Source organism: Macaca fascicularis, chromosome 1, assembly GCF_037993035.2.
Source record: "Macaca fascicularis isolate 582-1 chromosome 1, T2T-MFA8v1.1".
NCBI lineage: Eukaryota > Metazoa > Chordata > Mammalia > Primates > Cercopithecidae > Macaca > Macaca fascicularis.
Window position 1 is genome coordinate 198,783,546 of NC_088375.1, and position 20,722 is coordinate 198,804,267.

Sequence of the window (20,722 nt, forward strand, 5' to 3'; positions counted from 1 at the left end):
CCAGGTCTCTAATCTGCTGGGTCCCTCCCGGCTCCAAACTGGGTGGTCCTAGCCCTGAACCTCCCCCACCCCCACCAGACGACCCCGCCAATCACCCCAGAAGGATTTTCTCCCCGTGGTCTGTCGATGAGGGGGTGGCGACCCCCTCCAGAATCCACTCCCTAAAGTAGCCCTTCTTCCCAGCCCTCCAGAGTGGACTCCCAGCCCCCCCTTGTTGGTGCCAGCTGAGGTGAGGGCTTCAAGCCAAGCCAGGCCCAGCCCGGGGCAGAGTGGGGAGCTTGCTGGGAAGGTGGATGATGGTGCTGCTGCAGGGACTTGGGTTGGTGGGGAGGAGGAGGGGCAGCTGGGCCCTGCGCACCCTGGCCCTGCCCTTTGTCCTGACTTCTAGAAGGTCAGTTCTCTAGTTCTTCATTGTCCAGAGATTAGGCCCAGTGAGATACTGTCCCCCTTGCCCCCCTTCCCGCCAGTGCCTCCTTCCTTTTAGCAGCTCCAGAAAGCGGCCATTTGGAGGGATAGAGTGGGAAACAAAAGCGTCACCAGCTCAGGCAACCTGGGAGCAGCCTGTCCTGGGATGTGTGCATACCCGGGGGCTTGGACACTCTTGGGAAGGCCTGGGAAGGGAATAGTGTCCCTTCTGGCCCAAAAACATTAGAAAAGGATGATGGTAGAAGGGCGGCAACTGGAGCCGGCAACCTTGAGCTAGTGACGTAACTTTTCTAAAATCTAATTTGCTTTCCTACAAAATCAGAAAAATAATAGTGCCATGAGGTATCTTGGGGTCTTTGTAAAGATTAAATAAGGCAATGGAAATGAAGTGCTGAGCACAGAACCTGGCATCTAGGAAGTGCTCAGTAAATAAGTATAATGGTGATGAAGGCATTGATGAGTAAAAGTGGAAGGACGAGAAGCAGATCCCGCATCTTTGTGTCAGTCATCTTATCTGCAGGGTGGGGGGACTGCGGGGATGTTGGAGTTCATGACAGTCCTTTGTGAGGTCAGAGGCCTCACAGCCTGCCTCTTCCAAAGCTGGACAGGCCAGACCTGACCCAGACAGCAGAATTCAGGAACACATATGGGGAGAGCCCTCTGGGATGGTTCTTCTCCCACCTCCCACCCCTTGTCTTGAGATTACTGCAGGGATGAAGATAGATGGATGGATGGATGGATGGGAGTAGTGAGATACCCACCATTGGCTACGGTTCAAGAATAGTGTCTGGCTGTGGTGGCTCACACTGTAATCCCAGCAATTTGGGAGGCCAAGGTGAGAGTATTGCTTGAAGTCAGGAGTTCGAGATCAGCCTGGCCAACATGGTGAAACCCTGTCTCTACCTAAAATACAAAAGTGAGCCAGGTGTGGTGGTGTGCGCCTGTAATCCTAGCTACTCCAGAGGCTGAGGCAGGAGAATCGCTTGAACCTCGGAGGCGGAGGTTGCAGTGAGCCAAGATCGTGCCACTGCACTCCAGCCTGGGCAACAGAATGAGACCCTGCCACAACAAAACAAACAAACAGCCAAACAAACAAAAAGAATAGTGGAGGCGGAAATGGCAGCTAAAAATGAACAGATAGGTCAGGGACAGCCCACGCAGGAGGACTTGAATGCCAAATGGCTTGGAAATGAGCATGGGGAGCTATTGAAGATCATGAGGGTTTTCAGTAGAGGAAGGGAGAGCAGACTTTAGAACTGGAAATCTATTGTCTTCGGGATTGACTGTGGGGAGCTCACTAAAAAGAGACAGCGCGTGGTATTAGCCTACGTCAGGGGTTCTCAACCAAGGGTAATTTTGCCCCCCAGGAGACATTTAGCCATGTTTAGAGACACATGGCGGTGTGGGGGGGGTGTGTCTGTAAACATGGCAGCTACTGCGTAGAAGCCAGGGATACTGCTTACCATCCTACATTGCGTAGGACCATCCTCACAATAAGGAATTCTCAGGTGCAAAATGTCAGTAGTGCTAAGGTTGAGGAACCCTTCCCTAGCCTGAGGGTGAGGCACTCATAATATGTTGATTCTGGAGACCAGCAGAGCATCTGGGAGTTTGGCAGCTTAAATGACAGTTCTCCTGGCCAGACCCGAAGGCTTCCTGCACTGCTGACAAGTCCACAGGGAGTGCGGGAAGGATGGCTGAGGGGGTGTCTGGAGAGCACCCATTTTCCGTGATTGAGACAGTCGGTGGACAGAGAAAGTGGACTCCTCTCCATTCTCCTCCTCACTGGCCAGGATCCCTGGTGGATCCCAGGCCCCAGCAACCAAGAGGGTTAAGAGTGGACGTCTCTCTGAGTTTGGGGCTACGTGACGCTGCATGGGGCACCACAAATATTAGACATCCCAGAGAAGGAGCAAGTTGGGTACTTGTTGAAACCCTAACATAAGAGGCTGAAGTCCCAACAGCATTCTCTGCAGGCTTTGCTCGAGGGATGGGGACCTCTGGACCAGGGCAGTCTCCTCAGGGCAGGAGGAGATTGTGGCCCAGGGCAGTCTCCTCCTTCTGCATGGAAACAGGCATGAGTGAGCTGTTCCTTTCCCTTTGGAAGGCCGACGCAGGCGGATTGCTTGAGCTCAGGAGTTCGAGACCAGCCTGGGCAACATGGTGAAATCCATCAAAAATATAAAAAGGTCTCCATCAAAAATACAAAAAATTAACCAGGCATGGTGGTGCGTGCCTGTAGTCTGAACTACTCAGGAGGCTGAGGTGGGAGGATCACTTGAGCCCAGGAGATCAAGGCTGCAGTGAGCCATGTTTGTACCACTGCACTCCAGCCTGGATGACAGAGACCTTGTCTGAAAAAAGAGAGAGAGAAAAAAAATATTAAAAAAAAGAGTATAATAGAAAAATTTTTGGCCAGGCGGGGTGGCTCATGCCTGTAATCCCAGCACCTTAGGAGGTGAAGGTGGGCAGATGACCTGAGGTCAGGAGTTCATGACCAACCTGGCCAACATGTCGAAACCCAGTCTCTACCAAAAATACAAAAACATTAGCCAAGCGTGGTGGCACATGCCTGTAGTCCCAGCTGCTCAGGAGGCTGAGGCAGGAGAATCACTTGAACTTGGGAGGCGGAGGTTGCAGTGAGCCAAGATCACACCACTACCACTGCACTCCAGCCTGGGCAACAGAGCAAGACTCTCTCAAAAAAAAAAAAAAAAAAAAAAAAAAGGAGAAAAAAAAAAAGAAAAAGAAATATGTTTCCATCCTGTTTCCCCTAGGGGAAGAAAGGCAAGGGCATTTTCAGCCTCCTAGGTTTGGTGGGGCAGGATCCAGGATGAACCTGATGGAGAGGTGAAGGAAATCACAGGGGGAGTTAACAAAGTTACAAATCTCATGACTGAGGCCCTGGATGCTGCTCCCACACCCACAGAGTACTGCAGGAAGTGGGAGGGGCCTCACAGTGGGGGCAGAGAGAATAGGCATCACATTCTCACTCCCACCCCAGCCTCAAGGCACTGCCCCAGCCTCAAGGGACTGCAGCAACAAGGGGTCTCTAACCAGCACCGGCCTTCCTGGGGGGCCACAGCCTCCGGGGCCCACTCCCTGGGGCTGGTGATGCCAACTGCCCCTCTCCCTCCAGCTCTTGGGGAGGCGGGGAACTCAGATACAGGACTAAATAGGTTCAACCCTTTGGGTTCCTAGGAGAGAGTCTTTGTCTAGAGCCCCTGATAGGAACAGAAAGCTATCCCTTGTGTTGTTTTCTAGGGAGAAGGAGAAGAGGGTGGCGAGGGGACATCTGGTGTTCCTCAATGTCCTGGACCCTAGAGGTTGTAGGGAGGGTTTGGGATTTGGGAATGATGGAAACCGTAGGGAGAATCCTTGGAACAGCTGTCTAAGGAGTTTTTTTTTTTTTTTTTAAAGACAAGGTTTCAGTTCTGTCACCCAGGCTGGAGTGCAGTAGTGCAAACATGGCTCACTGCAGCCTCCACCTCCTGGGTTCAAGCAGTCTTCCCACCTTAGCCTTCCTAGTAGCTGGGGACCACAGGTGCACGCCACAATGCTCAGCTTGTTTTTTTTTTTTTTTTTTTTTTTTTTTATAATTTTTATTTATTTTTGTTAGTAAAGAAACAAAAGAAGCCGGGCGCGGTGGCTCAAGCCTGTAATCCCAGCACTTTGGGAGGCCGAGACAGGCGGATCACAAGGTCAGGAGATCGAGACCATCCTGGCTAACACGGTGAAACCCCGTCTCTACTAAAAAATACAAAAAAACTAGCCGGGCGCGGTGGCGGGCGCCTATAGTCCCAGCTACTCGGGAGGCTGAGGCAGGAGAATGGCGTGAACCCGGGAGGCGGAGCTTGCAGTGAGCTGAGATCCGGCCACTGCACTCCAGCCTGGGTGGCAGAGCGAGACTCCGTCTCAAAAAAAAAAAAAAAAAAAAAAAAGAAACAAAAGAGTGACTATTTCATAACAGAACAGCCTTTTTAAAAATTATTTTTTATGGAGATGGGGGTCTCACTATGTTGCCCAGGCTGGTCTCAAACTCCTGGGCTACAGTGTTCCTCCTGCCTTTGCCTCCCAGTATGCTGGGGTTACTGGCATGAGCCACTGTGCTCAGCCTAAGAAGCCTTTAAGAACCCATCTGAGTGAGGAGGGGATCATATAGATCAACCGGAGATGGCCCCCACCCCCACTGTTAATTCAGGACTAATGACATTGCAAGTCCCAAAGAGGAAGAGACGCCAAGTGGAGGAATCCCAGGCAGAGAGAGGCAAAATCTCAGAGGCTGTTGGACAGGCAGGGAAAGGCTCCACCTCCAGTCTCTCTAGAACCGCCCTGCTTGACAGCAGGCAGGGTGGGGTTGGGTGGCTGGCCGTGAGTATGACTCAGGTTTCTGTGGGCAGCCAAGGGCAGCCGGCAGGGAGGAGCCCAGACCGACAGACAGGCTGGCCAACTGCAGCTTTCACCTCAGCTGTCCTCTCTCCTGGGAATGCAGAGGCCTCTTCTCAAGATGAGCTGGCCCTTGGGGGCTAGTTGACCCCTGCTTTCCTCCCCCAACCCCAACCAACCCTCAAGTTCCTTCCCAGAGCCCTCGGCCCTTGGCTCCTTCCCCTGTGGCATTACACAGGATGGAGAGTGAGGGGTCACTGCCTCTAGGGAGAAAACAGAATGTCTGGGGAAAGGGGTATAATAATGATTGGTCCTGCAACCTGAGGGAGGGACTGGGGGAACCCTGGGCACCAGCTTGCAGCCTGAGCAGCCCCCCCAGCCCTCCCTAGCCTGGCTGGCTCATGTCTGGACAGGCTGGTTGTCATGGTGAGGGCTAGGGGCCAGAATGCAGCTGCTACAGTCAGGCTACCAGGCCTAAGTGAACAGAGAGTGCTCAGGGACCCCCCAGCCCAGCTTTCTCAGAGTTGATCAGCTGAGAGACCGCTGGAGCTGAAACCAAAGAGCTGTGGTCAGGGACTGTAGACTTCCCCTTGGTGATGGGTGAGGGTTCAGCCAGCACATTCCCTTCGTGTTTCTGGGGCCTGTTTGTTGGCTTGTTTTTGGAGGGTGGCTGGAAGGGAATACACGTTTATTTTATGCCTTTTATGCGCCCAAGTGCTGGGCATGCGTGGCTCACCAATCTTTACAACAACTGAGAGAGATTCAGCAACTTGCCTAAAATGGCAAAGCTGGGATTAGAACTCAGAACTGACGGCCACGACAGTTAGTGATCTTTGTTTCCTGGGAACCAGGCAGTGTAGCTGTTCTAGGGGGATGGAGGGGGAGAAAGTGACTTGAACTTTATCTAAAAGACTGGATATTCCATCACGAAGCCACAGGTGGTAAAATGCAGATGCTGGCAGCATTTGGGGTTTGGGAACAGATGGCAGTCTGAAGAGAACGGCACTAGCGAAATGCTTGGCACATAGTAGGTCATTAAATATTTTTCTAATGAAGAAGCCAATTCTGTGTGAGTCATTGCTAGTTTTCTGGGACATCTTGGGAGCTTCTGGAGCTGAATCGCAATAGCGGAAGAAGCTAGCTCGAAAGAGGGACTTTCCAAGACCAACCCTGGCGAGAGAGGAATTTGCGGAGCATCATCTCTGAGCCGGGCGCGGGGGGAGGGAGTCCGGGGGAACCCTGTGGATTGCCCAGGATTACCGAAGGCTGCGGACGCCACCCAGTGGCTGGGATGCTGTCCAGGGCGAGCTGAGCTCTACCAGGCAGGCGCGCGCGGAGCACTCCGGGAGTGGTAGTTGACTGCGTTAAGAGGCGGTGCTGCCAAAGAGGCTGTTGGGTGTTGTAGTCCGACGTTTGTTGGGCGGGAGATACCCTCGTCGGCCGGACCACCAGTCCCGTGGTGCCCCGCGGCAGGCCGCGCAGGCGCAGTGAGTCAGTGCTGGTCAGTCCCTTGGGCTGAGGGGCAGCGGTTAAGCGGGAGGCGTCTGCAGGGGTCGCCGAGCTAACCCTTGGCTAGGAGAGTGGGGCGGGGCGGCCGGCACCATGTCCAGGCAGGCGAACCGTGGCACCGAGAGCAAGAAAATGGTAACTTGGAGCGCGTGACCTCGGCGGGCGGGGCGAAATTGAGGCATACAGGGAAGGGGCCCGGCCCCGAGCGCGAGGCGCGTTTGGAAAAGGGCCCTTTTGTGAGCTCTGGCGGGGGAAGCCTCTTGCTGGATCACTCCGGGGCGTCCCAGGCAGGTTAGGGGACCGTCGGAGAAGTTCCCCGGAGGAGACCTCTTTCCCGTGGAGACCCCGCCCCCAAGGCCTGAGTGCCGCTGTGTCCTAAGCCAACAACAACGACGGTAATAAATACCAGTAACTGCCACTTACTGCTCTCTTACTGTGTGTTAGGCACCGGGCCACGCACGTTACATGCATTCCAGTATCTCAGTTAATCTGCAGAGTAGCCCGTATCAGATGGATAACATGATTGCCGTTTTTACAGCTTGGAGAGCTTACGTAATTTGCTCACATTTACACCTGGAAAGTTAGGACTTGGACCCGTGTTTAACTCCAAAGCTAATGCTTCATACTGTTAGGCTATACTCTTAGGCTATAGTGACTCGCACTGTGGCGTGGGTATTGTGAGAGATGTTCAGTTACTGGTCATGCCAGAAAGGAACGTTTTATTCAATGAAATAAGAGATGGGCCAGAGTAAGCAGTGAGTGGTGCGCTTTATGGAGTGGGTGGCTCCCTTCTTTCCCGGGGAATAGTTGGACACCATATGGTCCTATAAAGTTGGACTAGGGGCTGGGGCTGCAGACTTAGGTCATTTTTCATTTTTTCTCCCCCGTCCCATCCCCAGACGAAGTCTCTCTCTGTCACCCAGGCTGTAGTGCGGTGGCACTAACTTGGCTCACTGCAACCTGCCAGGTTCAAGCAGTTCTCCTGCCTCAGCCTCCCGAGTAGCTGGGATTACAGGTGCCCACGACCACGCCTGGTTAATTTTTGTATTTTTAGTAGAGATGGGGTTTCACCATGTTGGCCAGGCTGGTCTCGAACTCCTGGCCTCAGGTGATCCGCCTTCCTCGGCCTCCCAAAGTGCTGGGATTACAGGCGTGAGCCACCTCGCCCAGCCAATTTTTGTATTTTTAGTTGAGATGGGTTTTCACCATATTGGCCAGCCTGGTCTCGAACTCGTGGTGATCTGCCTGCCTGTTCGGACTCCCAGAGTGCTGGGATTACAGGGTGAGCCACCGCGCCCGGCCAAAAGATGAGAATATTTTGTTAGGAAACAATGTCAGGTTAGGGGAAACACATGGACCTTGATTGGAATTCTGACTTGATAGATCTTCAATTTCTTTATCTATAAAATGGGGATAGTAACGTCTACCTAATATTACATGGGGTGGTGTAAAATGTGAGGGGTGTGGTAAATGTTTCCTTCTCCTTTTCCTGTGAGATGAGCAGAGGTCCTCCTGGTTAGTTTTCATAGTTTGCTCTCATTTTATCCATTTTTTAAACCTGAAATCAATATTGAAATCTTTTAACAAAAACCTGCAGACTCTACCCCCAACTCCCAGTATTCTTCGTTTCAGTGAAGTAAGGTAATTAGGGAGGGGCAGCAGCATACTCCTGCCCTCAAGGCTCTTTGAACTCCCTTCCTCTAGATAGTCACCTGGCCCGCTCCTGGCTTCATTCATAGTTACTTACATGTCACCTCCTTTGAGAGACCTTTCCTCCTGGTTACCTAATTCTCTAACCTCTAACTCTATGCTGATTGTCTTCATAGCACTGTTTAATTTTAAATTTTAAATGATTTACCCAGGCTGGAGTGCAGTGGCATGATCGGGGCTCATCCAGCCTGACCTCCAGAGTTCAAGCAATCCTCCCACCTCAGCCTCCCAAGTAGCTGGTACTATAGGTGTGCACCACCATGCCTGGCTAATTTTTTTTTTTTTTTTTTTTTTTTTAGCTAGGGGTCTCCCTGTGTTGCTCTGGTTGGTCTTGAGGTCTCAAACTTCTAGGTTCAAGCAATCCCTCCGGCTCCGCCTCACAAATTACTGGGATTGCATTTGTGTTCCATTTAAGCTTTCCAAGACCTAAATTGTTTTGTTTTGTGTTTTGAGACAGAGTCTTGCTCTGTCACCTAGGCTGGAGTGCAGTGGCCCGATCTCAGCTCACTGCAACCTCCACCTCCCAGGTTCAAAAGATTCTCCTGCCTCAGCCTCCCAAATAGATAGGATTACAGGCACCCACCACTACGCCCGGCTGATTTTTGTATTCCTAGGTTGGTCTCAAACTCCTGACCTCAAGTGATCTGCCCACCTCAGCCTCTCAAATTGCTAGGATTACAGGTCTGAGCCACTGCACCCAGCCTTCTTTTTTAGCATTGATTTATTAAAATGAAAGTACACTCCATGAAGCAGGAGCAGGATTGAGCAAACGGCTCCAGAGCCACCTAAATTGTTAATATGCCCAAGTAACTAGATTTTAGTCTGTGCAAACAGAAACAGCCCTTTTGTCCAATATACTTTTCCTCAGCCCCAACTATATGCAGAGCTCTGTGCTAGATGCTGTGGGAGATGCAAGGATGAAGTCCTAGTCCCTAACTTTGAGAAGCACATACTCTGTGAGGGAGACAGAAATGTATACCATATATACTGTGTATCTTCTAGCAGTGGAAAAATGAAAAGAAATGTATGCCATACAGAGGTATAGTACCGGCTGCACCTGAGTTCTAGTTTCACCACTTACTTGCCGTGTTACCTTGGGCAAGTTTGTTCATTATTCTAGCATCAGCTTTGTCACCTTTTTTTTTTTTTTTTTTTTTTTAAATAAAGGAAGTAGGCCCGGTGCAGTGGCTCACGCCTGTAACCCAGCACTTTGGGAGGCTGAGGCGTGTGGATCACGAGGTCAAGAGACTCGAGACCATCCTGGCCAACATGGTGAAACACTGTCTCTACTAAAAATAGACAAATTAGCTGGGTGTGGTGGCACACACCTGTAGTCCAGCTACTCGGGAGGCTGAGGAAGGAGAATGGCGTGAACCTGGGAGGTGGAGCTCGCAGTGAGCCAAGATGGCGCCACTGCACTCCAGCCTGGGCAACAGAGCGAGACTCTATCTCCAAAAAAAAAACAACCTCCTTAAGGAGATTTGACATTTTGTTTGGGGCACTGACTGGAAGAAAGGCCTCCTGAAAACTGTCAAGTGGTGTCTCACCTGAGTGTAGAGCTGGTTTCATTTACTTTGTTCATGTTGTACCTGAAGTAGTTGGAGATCATGTTAGCATAGCTGCTATAAATCCTGTGGTTTCTTGTCTGCAAAGCACAGTCAAGTCGATTATCTTACTAGATCCTACCAACAGCCCTGTGAATGGCATGGCAGATTTTACTGTTTTACTGTTACTTTTTTTGAGTTAGAAGATTGAGGCTTAGCCCAGTGAATTGATTTACCTAAGTATTCACAGCTGTTAAGCAGCAAGTCCAGACTCCGAATCAGGCTTTCAGGATCTTGCTGTGTCGTCCAGGCTGGAATGCAGTGGTGTAATCACAGTTCACTGCAGCCTTGACTTCTTAGGCTCAAGCCATCCTCTCACCTCAGCCTCCTGAGTAGCTGGGACTACAGGCATGGGCCACCACACCCAGCTAATTTGTTCTATTTTTTTAAAGATGGGTTCTCATTGTGTTTCCTAGGCTAGTCTCAAACTCCTGGGCTCAGGTGACCACTTCTGACCCCTGCCTCGGCCTCCTAAAGTGCTGGGATTATAGGCATGAGCCACCATGCCCAGCCAGAAAGTTGTTTATATTAATTCAAAATCTCTTTCTTTCCTTATTACTTGCCCTCCTTTTTTTTTTTTTTTCTGAGACGGTCTAACTCTTGTCTCCCAGGCTGAAGTGCAGTGGCGCGATCTTGGCTCATCGCAATCTCCGCCTCCTGGGTTCAAGCAATTCTCCTGCCACAGCCTCCTAAGTAGTTGGGATTACAGGCGCCTGCCACCACGCCTGGCTAATTTTTGTAGTTTTAGTAGAGAATGGGTTTCACCGTGTTGGCCAGGCTGGTCTCAAACTCCAGACCTCAGGTGATCTGTCCGCCTCGGCCTCCCAAAGTGCTGTACTTGCCCTCCTTGAACCTAGTTCAGGGTGCTCTCTAGCACCACACCACATGGAACCAGTTTAAGAATAAAAATAAGCATGTATTTCTTTTTTTTTTTCTTTTTTTTTTTTTGAGACGGAGTCTCGCTCTGTCACCCAGGCTGGAGTACAGTGGCCGGATCTCAGCTCACTGCAAGCTCCGCCTCCCAGGTTCACGCCATTCTCCTGCCTCAGCCTCCCGAGTAGCTGGGACTACAGGCGCCCGCCACCTCGCCCGGCTAATTTTTTTGTATTTTTTAGTAGAGACGGGGTTTCACTGTGCTAGCCAGGATGGTCTCGATCTCCTGACCTCGTGATCCGCCCGTCTCGGCCTCCCAAAGTGCTGGGATTACAGGCGTGAGCCACCGCGCCCAGCCAATAAGCATGTATTTCTTGAGTACCTGCTGTGCAGTGGGTGCTCCACAAACATCATTATCTGATTGGAATTTCGCTGGAATTGCACAGTAACTCTGAAAGGCAGGTAACATTGTCACCATTTTACAGATGGGAAAAACTAATGTTCAGGAAGGTTAAGCAGCAGCTTAGGATAACAAAGCTTTTTACAGGATAAATGCTCAACTATAAGAAGGCTGTTGAGTTTCAGTTACTTAACCTGTCATCTGTTAAATGGGGATGAATAATGTTTGTGCTGCTAGACTCTCATGGTTGTTAAGAGAAACTGTTCGCCTGTAGTCCCAGCTACTCAGGAGGCTGAGGCAGGAGAATGGCGGGAACCCAGGAGGCGGAGCTTGCAGTGAGCCGAGATCGCGCCACTGCACTCCAGCCTGGGCAACAGCGTGAGACTCCGTCTCAAAAAAAAAAAAAAAAAAAAAAAGAGAAACTGTTACCAAAATAGATGTGTTGGCTGGGCGCGGTGGCTCACGCCTGTAATCCCAGCACTTTGGAAGGCTGAGGCGGGCGGATCACGAGGTCAGGAGATGGAGACCATCCTGGCTAACACGGTGAAACCCTGCCTCTACTAAAAATACAAAAAATTAGCCGGGCGTGGTGGTGGGCACCTGCAGTCCCGGCTACTCAGGAGGCTGAGGCAGAAGAACGGCGTGAACTCAGGAGGCGGAGCTTGCAGTGAGCTAAGATCATGCCACTGCACCCCAGCCTGGGCGACAGAGCGAGACTCTGTCTCAAAAATATCTGTGTTGCAGAAGATATTCATGTTTCTGGTGGTAGGAGAGATGTGTTGCTTATGTTCAGTGAAGAGATTGGGTTGGTTGACCTTTATGATCCCATGAGAACTTTTGTTTTAAAGGTCACAAGGGCTGAAAACCCAGATCTTCTGACTCTGCAACCTCCTGTCACTTATCTGATTTCCTCTTCTGTTCTCTCTTGCTTACTCGTCTCTAATGCCAAGAGTCTCCCGCTGTTTCTCAAACACACCAGGCATACTTCTACCTCAGAATCTTTAGAAATAGTGCCTAGAATTTTTTTAGACCAGATATCTATCCAGATATCTTCATGGCTTACCAAATATCACCTTAGTGAGGCCTTCTCTGATTATTCTATTAAAATTAACCACCCCCCAACACACACACACACACACGTACGTACACACATAAATACCCCCAATCTGTTTTTGTGCTTTGTTTTTCTCCATAGCACCTATCACCGTTTGGCAAATCATGTATTTTATTTGGCTTTGTTGTCTCTTCCCCTCCTGTTAGATAGCCTGGTACACAGTAAATGTTGAATGAATGATTTATTTTCATTATACCATAGCTCACTCCTATTTTATTTGTTTATATTTGTATTTATTTTTATTTTTTTAGACAGGGTCTCACTCTTTTACCTAGGCGGGAGTACAGTGGTGCAATTACAGTTCATTGCAGGCTTGACGTCCCAGGCTCAAGCCATCCTCCCCCTCAGCCTCCCGAGTAGCTGAGACAATAGGCATCCACGACCATGCTTGGCTAATTTTTTAAATTTTTTGTAAAGTTGGGGGGTCTCACTGTTTGCCCAGGCTGGTCTCAAATCCCTGGGCTCAAGTGATCCTCCCGCCTCAGCCTCCCAAATTGCCGGAATTACCAGTGTGAGCCAGCACACCTGGCCCTCCCTTCCATTTTTAAAGCATAAAGGCCTTTAAGTTATACATTTATGTCACTCACAGTTCCACAGAGGCTTGGTTCGTAATTGAAGATGAAGATAGACTTGCAAATCAAGAGAGGGTATGGAGAGCCTAACTTAGGGATCCCATTCCCAGATCCCAGGTATATTGATTCCATGACCACCAGCAGATCTGTCCAGGACCTTGATTTTTCTTATTGGTAAATAGGAGGTAGCTGCATGTATAAGGTGCTTGATAAGATCATGATTTGCTTGTCACTTGGCATCATGGTGGCCTGAGGCTCTTGGAGTCTCCATCCAAGGGCTCATTAATAATGGAATGAAAGCTCTCCTGATTTAATGCAGTGGTGCCAATTCTCTGGACTGGTAACTGCTGGATTGTTTCCATCCATTCATGCCCAAACCATTCTAGTGCCAAGCCCTTGACTTTACTAAAAAAATCCTTCCCCTCCTTAACAGCTTCCCCTTAATTGCCATATTTGGTAAATAGTCTCTTGGAGGTACTGATCTGACTGTTTAGTTGAGTTCAAAGGGCCTCCTGATCCTGAAACTTATTTTCTTTGACTCTAGTACTGCTAAGTTTTTTGGGTATTTTTTTTTTTCCTCCTGTTTTTCTTTTTATTGAGTAGGGCTTATTAATATTGCAGTTGTGGGGAAGAGTGGATAGGTTGACCTCTGGCTTGGAAATCTTTGATTTTTTTCTCCCCAAATTACTTATTTCAATAATTAGCTGTTTGTCTTTGGGCACATTCTTTTTGTTTTGTTTTGTTTTTTTGGAGACAGAGTCTCACTCTGTTACCCGGGCTGGAGTGCAGTGGTGTGATCTCAGCTCACTGCAAGCTCCGCCTCCCGGGTTCACGCCATTCTCCTGCCTCAGCCTCCCGAGTAGCTGGACTACAGGCACCCGCCACCTCGCCTGGCTAGTTTTTTGTATTTTTTAGTAGAGACGGGGTTTCACTGTGTTAGCCAGGATGGTCTCGACCTCCTGACCTCGTGATCCACCTGTCTCAACCTCCCAAAGTTCTGGGATTACAGGCTTGAGCCACCGCGCCCGGCCCTTGGGCACATTCTTTAACCATTCTGGGTCTCAGTTTCCTCATCTCTAAAGTGGGATTAATTCTTGCCTTTCCTAGATTACTGTGTTATCATGGGATAGATAATGAGATACAAGTAGAATGCAGTATTTAAGCAAAAGGCATTCAAATTGTTATTCTTGTAATGCCCCCATCATCAGGTCATGGGGATGGCATGAGGAGCATTGGGTTCTGAGAGCCTGGGCTTTTATATTTCTTACACTTTCTTCCCCAGAAAACTTGAAGAGAGGAAGCTTCTTTGCTTCGAATCTGACAAGGTTCTTTGCTTCAAATCTGACAAGCCTCCATTCAGAAGGAAGTCAGTGGGTGGTTATCCTGATTTTTCAGCCTTATTTCTGAGTTAATCCATTGGTCTAGATGTGCTGTTAATATGTTTCTTGCTTTAACCCTGATAATACCTTTCACCCTGCCTGCTGCTTTCATTCTGTGGTCTTGGTATTTGTCACTCATTTCACCTTCTACATTGATTTCTTGGTAGATAGGTGACAGAATTTTTTTTTTTTTTGAGACGGAGTCTCGCTCTGTCACCCAGGCTGGAGTGCAATGGCGCGATTTCGGCTCACTGCAAGCTCTGCCTCCCGGGTTCACGCCATTCTCCTGCCTCAGCCTCCCGAGTAGCTGGAACTACAGGCGCCCGCCACCACGCCCAGCTAATTTTTTGTATTTTTAGTAGAGACGGGGTTTCAGCGTGTTAGCCAGGATGGTCTCAGTCTCCTGACCTTGTCATCTACCCGCCTCGGCCTCCCAAAGTGCTGGTATTGCAAGCATGAGCCACTGCTCCCAGCCCCAGAATTCTTCATCTGAGAAAGGGTTTCTGTGATTTTAGCTGCTATTGTAATAGGAACCAGTTGATTCTGAAGAGTCACCTCTTTTCCTGGAAATATTTTGGCTGTGCGTTAAGAGGAACATTATTTTCTCCCATGCTGGTGACTTTGGAAAGGGGTTGTCATCAGGGTGATGAACTTGGTCTGGGACTTCCTTCCTTCCCCATAGACTGGTCCCCGGGTCCTCTGTTTCTCCTGGGAGGGGCCTTGGGAGTGCAGTTTACTCTAGGCCAGGACATTCTAAGACATGTGGAAGCCATTGGTCACATCTGCCAGCCACAGAGATGAGTTTGTAAATGTCTGTTTCAGTGTTTCACAGCTTCTAGTGAATGACTGTTGCTCCCATACCAGATTCTGGTGACCTGACCTGAGGCTTGACAGCTGTGGTGGAGACTTGGGTTGACTGAAGCCTACCTTGGTGTGTTGGAAGAGTGATTGCATAGTGTGTGAGGTGCCTTTTACAGCCCATTTTGCAGTAGTTCTGGCTGCAGCCCTGCCACTTTGACCTTGTGGGCCAGATTTTCTGGCTCCTCCATTGGGATGATGTTATTTTCCTCTAGACACACTTAGAGGGAATCCTGACAGTTGCATCAAGGCTGATACAGACTCTCACCACACTTTCTCTTTTGTGCCACTTGGTCCCAACTGCCTTTTGAATCTCTTTTAGAGCTCTGAGCTCTTCACCCTGACCTATGGTGCTCTGGTCACCCAGCTATGCAAGGACTATGAAAATGATGAAGATGTGAATAAACAGCTGGACAAAATGTGAGTGAGCTCCTTCACAGGAGAGACAGAAATGGGGCCTCCCAGCACATTGAGTCTACATTGTCCTTTAGAGCTTAAAACAGGGTTCTCTGTCTTTCTCAGCCAACATTTTGGGTACATTTCTCACTAAACTCATTTACTGGGATGTTTTTGAGATTATCCCCATTTTCCCTTTACTACCAACAACCTTATGTTCAAACAAAAGACATTTAGACTCCATCATAGTCTCTTCTCTAACTTCCTTCCCAGGGGCTTTAACATTGGAGTCCGGCTGATTGAAGATTTCTTGGCTCGGTCAAATGTCGGGAGGTGCCATGACTTTCGGGAAACTGCGGATGTCATTGCCAAGGTCATTATTCTGGGCCACCTGTCCATGCTGAAGAATTGCTGCTGGGAGGCACTGCTTACCACTCTTTCTAGCTCCCTTAGAGAGCCTTTAATCTCCCAAAAGGCTGGCTAGGCAGCTCTTTGGGTCAAAAAAGCATTCCAGGTCATTAAGGAATAGCATAGATTATTTAATCCCCATGGATTAAAGCTCCACTGAAATAAAAGCCTGAGCTTTTCCACTGTGAAGGTGTAGCAGAGTAGCATAGGGGCAAAGAATACAGACTTGATCGGGCGTGGTAGCTCATGCCTGTAATCCCAGCACTTTGGGAGGCCAAGGCGGGTGGTTCATGAGGTCAGGAGTTCAAGACCAGTCTGGCCAAAATGGTGAAACCCTGTCTCTACTAAAAATACAAAAATTTGCTGGGCATGGTGGCAGGTGCCTGTAATCCCAGCTACTCGGGAGGCTGAGGCAGAGAATTGCTTGAACCCAGGAGGTGGAGGTTGTAGTGAGCCAAAATCAGGTCACTGCACTCAAGTCTGGGTGACAGAGCGAGACTCCGTCTCAAAAAAAAAAAAAAAGAATATAGACTCACAAACCTGGCTTCAGTACTTACTAGTTATGTGTTTTTAGGTAAGTTATTTTAAATTTCTTTAATTACCAGTGACCTCATCCTTTTTTTTTTTTTTTTTTTTGAGACTGAGTCTCGCTCTTGTTGCCTGGACTAGAGTGCAATGGCATGATCTCGGCTCACCGCAACCTCCGCCCCCTGGGTTCAAGCAATTCTCCTGGCTCAGCCTCTCGAGTAGCTGGGATTACAGGCATGCACCACCATGCCTGGCTAATTTTAATTTTGTATTTTAGGTAGAGACAGGGTTTCGCCGTGTTGGTCAGGCTGGTGTCGAACTTCCAGCCTCAGGTGATCTGCCCACCTTGGCCTCCCAGAGTACTGGGATTACAGGCATGAACCACCGCACCTGGCACCAGTTACCTAATCTTTAACCTGAAGAAAATAAGAGCTACCCACAGGGCTGTTTTAAGGCGTAAATCAATAATGGACACGAACATTTAGGTTAAATGCTAGTGTTTAGCATAGTGTGCATATAGTAAATGTTTACTATTACTAGTGTTAGTGCTGTCTATTACAGTATTAATAAATGACATAGCACCCATAACTTTGTGGTGTCAGTTACCTGAAGTTGGTCTTTCTGTTGTAAGCTTGCTGGCCATACCCAAATCCTAAAGAGGATTGACAGTGGAGAGAGCTTTGTGAGAGTTTGGAATTAGGAGGGCGGATAGGGTAGGACTTTTTCTCTGCCCAGTAATGTGTTTTCACTTTTAAGAAGGTACATTCAGGTAGCACAGACAGAGGACAGGGAAGTGGGTTAGGGGCCTCTGCACTCAGGCAGAGGAAGACTAGTGCTCCCTTCCACTGAGAAGTACAGGCAGACAGTGAGTGAGTTGTTGCTTACTTGTATGATGCCTAAGAAAGAAAAATATTTTTGGGAAAACAAAACAAAGCGACAGCCAAAATTGTATGATGCCGTGAAGGAGAGGGGTGCAGCATCACGTACAGATGCTTCTCCTTTGTTGCCCTGAGTGTCCAAAGCGTCATCTTGCGGCGGCCACAGGTTTGTTCCTGAGCCACTTACTTCCCCTTTGCCAGTTCTGTCACCTTCCCAGTGGTACAGTTCCTGCTGCTCTTCCCTAAAGCGCTGTTTTGTGTCCCCTGACAGGTGGCGTTCAAGATGTACTTGGGCATCACTCCAAGCATTACTAATTGGAGCCCAGCTGGTGATGAATTCTCCCTCATTTTGGAAAATAACCCCTTGGTGGACTTTGTGGAACTTCCTGATAACCACTCATCCCTTATTTATTCCAATCTCTTGTGTGGGGTATTGCGGGGAGCTTTGGAGATGGTGAGTGCAGCTCTTTATCTTCTGGGACACCTGAAATGCAATAGAGACTTGATAAGTGAATGAATGAAAGAGAGAAAATTCAGGGCTTTGGCTCACCCCAGCACTTTACTGTCTTAAGATGGTGAGTCTGCTGAGGTAGGATCCAAGTTGGACATCTCTACATGGTGATGCTCCTCCATACCAGGCTGGAAGGTGGTGCTGTCAGTCCCCAAAGCCCAGGAACATCCATTCTCAGATAGGCTTATTTGGTGACAGTCTCTTTCTTGGGTATTCTTTGCTAAGTTTCTCCTTAAGGGTTGGAGCCATTGTCTTATGCAACAGAACATTGGCGCTGTCAATCCTGTCCTTGTGGGAAACCAGCCCCGCTTTTTTGGCTGCCGTGGATGAGTCAGTTATGCCTCATCCCCACTGGTTCCCTAGAGGCTGTGGCCAGGCAGTTACCCCTTCATTTTCCCCCTATCCCCCAGGTCCAGATGGCTGTGGAGGCAAAGTTTGTCCAGGACACCCTGAAAGGAGACGGTGTGACAGAAATCCGGATGAGATTCATCAGGCGGATTGAGGACAATCTTCCAGCTGGAGAGGAGTAACCATCCCTAGGACTCGAGGATAGCCAGCAGAAGCACTGTTGGAGTCAGCAGGCCTCTGTGCTCCCTCTGCCCCAGAACTCAGTGACTCTTGAACATGGATGTTATATATTCTTATAACCTGTTTCCATTCTCCATTCAAATAAAGAGCAGACTGTGGTACAGTCCATTTACCCCATGTGTGCACATTCAGGAGCGACAGTCTCTGCTCCCTTTCCCTTGAGAGGGGCCAGATGTAATCACCCTTTGTTGGACTAGAAAGAGCTCAAACCTTTTACATTCCTGTTTGAATTTTTCCAAAGCAAAACCCACTTTGACCCCATTAAAAGGCAAGCCTGGCACATCTATCCCTGGGCCTTTAAAAAGCCATTTGCCTCAAATGGCTGTAGGGTTGTGGGGTGGAGGGAGGAAGGGCTGGGAGGGAGTGGGGAGGAGCTGCTAGCTGTAGTGTGACACACTGTAGTGCTTGCAGGAAAGGAGCCAGTCATGCCGGAAACACTGACTTCTGGGAAGCCACCCAGCTCTCATTCCTCCCTGCTGTTCGGAGGCAACATCTCCTCTTTTTACAGAGGGCACATCCTTTTTTCTTACAAATTATTCAATAAAGACACATTCTTGAGTGAAATCCCAATCATGTCCTGTTTTCTTTCTGCTCATCCCCAGGTGTTTTGTTACAATGGTGTGAGGAGACCAGGTAGGTTCATGGGCCCTGTCTGTGTTTGACTTGGTTTAGCAGTGGCTTCTCTCCAGAGATGAGAGAGTCTGGGAAACCTGGGAGCCAGTATAAGCAACTGAAGCCCCTTCAGAGTCGCTTTTGGCTCTAGTGTGTGCAGCAAAATCTAGAAGCAGACCATTATTCCAGACGCACCTAAAATGAACTGTCCAGGGCACTTGGCCACCAAGTTGGAAGGTTTGGCTAGAAAGGCCATGTAGACCCTGTTGTTGGGGTGCCATTTATTGAGTGCTTACCACTTGAAATACACTACTGAACAGTTTGCATGCATTAACCAGCTCACAAGAATTCCATTTTTAGAGTGGAGGCCACAAGTTGCCCAGGTCATACAGTGAGTAAGTGGAAAAGCTAGGGTTCAAAGCTGGGCCAAAGGGCAAAACCCATGCTCTTAATGAAGATTCTCTTTTACTGCCAGGTTAGCACTGTGGGGGAAAAGGGAACAGGCCCACAGCTCCCTCTCCCAGGCTTAGAGAGCTTGAGATAGCTTTTAAAGGGAGGAAGCAAGAGATTGTGTCAGGCTGTATTTGGTAGCACTGCTTAGGGATAGCCTAAGGCCCTGAGGTTTAGACACTCAGGTTGTTGGAGGGAAATGGGGTCCCAGGCCTTGCCTGAAGTCTGTGTGCAGGCCTGAGATGGGGGGAGCCAGTTTTTGATGCATTGTGCTTGAGATGTAGTTTGGTTGTGCAAGGGAAGGACCAGGGTTTTCAGAACCACTGAGAAGGGCAGTTTGCACAGGACTTACCTGCTCTAGCTGGATTAGGCCACCAAGGAGGGATGGTCAGTTTCATGTCCCCAAATATAGGGACATCCTCTGAGCCTCTTTATGTCCCCCTCCATATTATAATTTGGGGTCCCAGGGCAGTGACTAAATTTTGGTCAACTGTGTCAGCACTCGGTGTGGGTCTCAGTCCAGTCACAATGGAGTCTGAATGAATGAAAGAGATTAAGGGAATGAATGTTGGGGCCCAGATGTGGAAAGCTTTATGTAGTGTCTAGACCCTGCCAAAAAAAGTCAGCCGCACCGCCCTTTCCCTTCTCCAGGGGGACCCTCGCCCTTCCTCTCCTCTGGGTACCACAGCCTACTTTTGAGCAGCGGTTTGTATGCTGTGAGGTTTTAGATATTTCCTTTCCCAACGTTAAACTTGGGCAACATTACAGGATTAGGGAGCTGTGGAAACAAAGCTCCCTTAGTGACTTTTCCCAGTTACAGCCCCACGACTGGGGCTGAGGGAAGGAAAGAGCTGGAGACTGCAGAAGTATTTGGAGCATGCAATCCCCAGCAAAGTAACTTCCTGGTCCCCACCCATGTCGTTGATTGGTTGTAGATTACACATCCCTCTCTTACTATGACTATGAGGCTGAGACAGCCCCCTAGGCTAGGCCATTTCCTCCCAGCAAGATGGGGCAGGTGAGCCTGGCTATATGGGAGAGGCTGACTGACGAGGATTTTTGGGGAGTTCTGGAGCTGGGTGGTTGATGCTGGTGGCCTTCGGGCCTGGGGCTGGCTGGGTGGAGCTCTAAGGAAAGGTCTCAGTCTTCAGCCTTTGGCCACCAGGGGTCTCCAAACCACCACTGTACTGTCCCAGAAAGTGACCATTGGACCCCTGGTTTTCAGAATTTGCTAGAAGATGCACCTGATGGAGCAAATCTTAGAGGCTGACCGGAGACTGGAAGTGCTCCCACTCCAATCAGCCCTACAGGACCTGAAAGCAAAGCTCACATATAGCTGCCAGGCTAAGCGCCTGCCTACTGGAGCCAGGGCATTGGAAGAGAGCATTGGCCAAGGATGTCTGGTCACATACATACTTCAAACTCTCATGCTGGCCTCCTGAGTTGTACAAGCTAGCTCTGAGCCCTCCCCTAATCAACCCCCCTTACTTCCTGAGTGGAGGCCAGAGCACCAGCCCCAT

The 20,722-nt window shown here is 49.3% G+C and overlaps 1 protein-coding gene across 4 annotated transcripts; it reads left to right on the forward strand.

Moving 5' to 3' along the window:
- The first annotated feature begins 6,306 nt into the window (after positions 1–6,306).
- TRAPPC3 (trafficking protein particle complex subunit 3) lies at positions 6,307–18,710 on the forward strand. 4 transcript variants are annotated; one of them, XM_005543975.4, is made up of 5 exons: positions 6,307–6,716; positions 15,154–15,251; positions 15,501–15,600; positions 17,313–17,495; positions 17,963–18,710. In XM_005543975.4, coding segments are annotated over exons 2-5 (405 nt in total). In that variant the 5' UTR covers positions 6,307–6,716; positions 15,154–15,249; the 3' UTR covers positions 18,083–18,710. The 4 variants fall into 4 exon arrangements, with proteins under 4 accessions (XP_005544032.1, XP_065381198.1, XP_005544031.1 ...); XM_065525126.1 differs by having other exon boundaries at positions 6,307–6,456; positions 15,477–15,600; XM_005543974.4 differs by having other exon boundaries at positions 6,307–6,456.
- The last annotated feature ends 2,012 nt before the right edge of the window (positions 18,711–20,722 follow it).

Bases quoted from the DNA above. Each gene is read 5' to 3' on its own strand.
- TRAPPC3 (XM_065525126.1), top strand. From the start codon at position 6,415: ATGTCCAGGCAGGCGAACCGTGGCACCGAGAGCAAGAAAATG. The intron at 6,457-15,153 runs GTAACTTGGAGC...AATCTCTTTTAG, and splicing joins GCACCGAGAGCAAGAAAATG to AGCTCTGAGCTCTTCACCCT. The intron at 17,496-17,962 runs GTGAGTGCAGCT...CCTATCCCCCAG, and splicing joins TGCGGGGAGCTTTGGAGATG to GTCCAGATGGCTGTGGAGGC.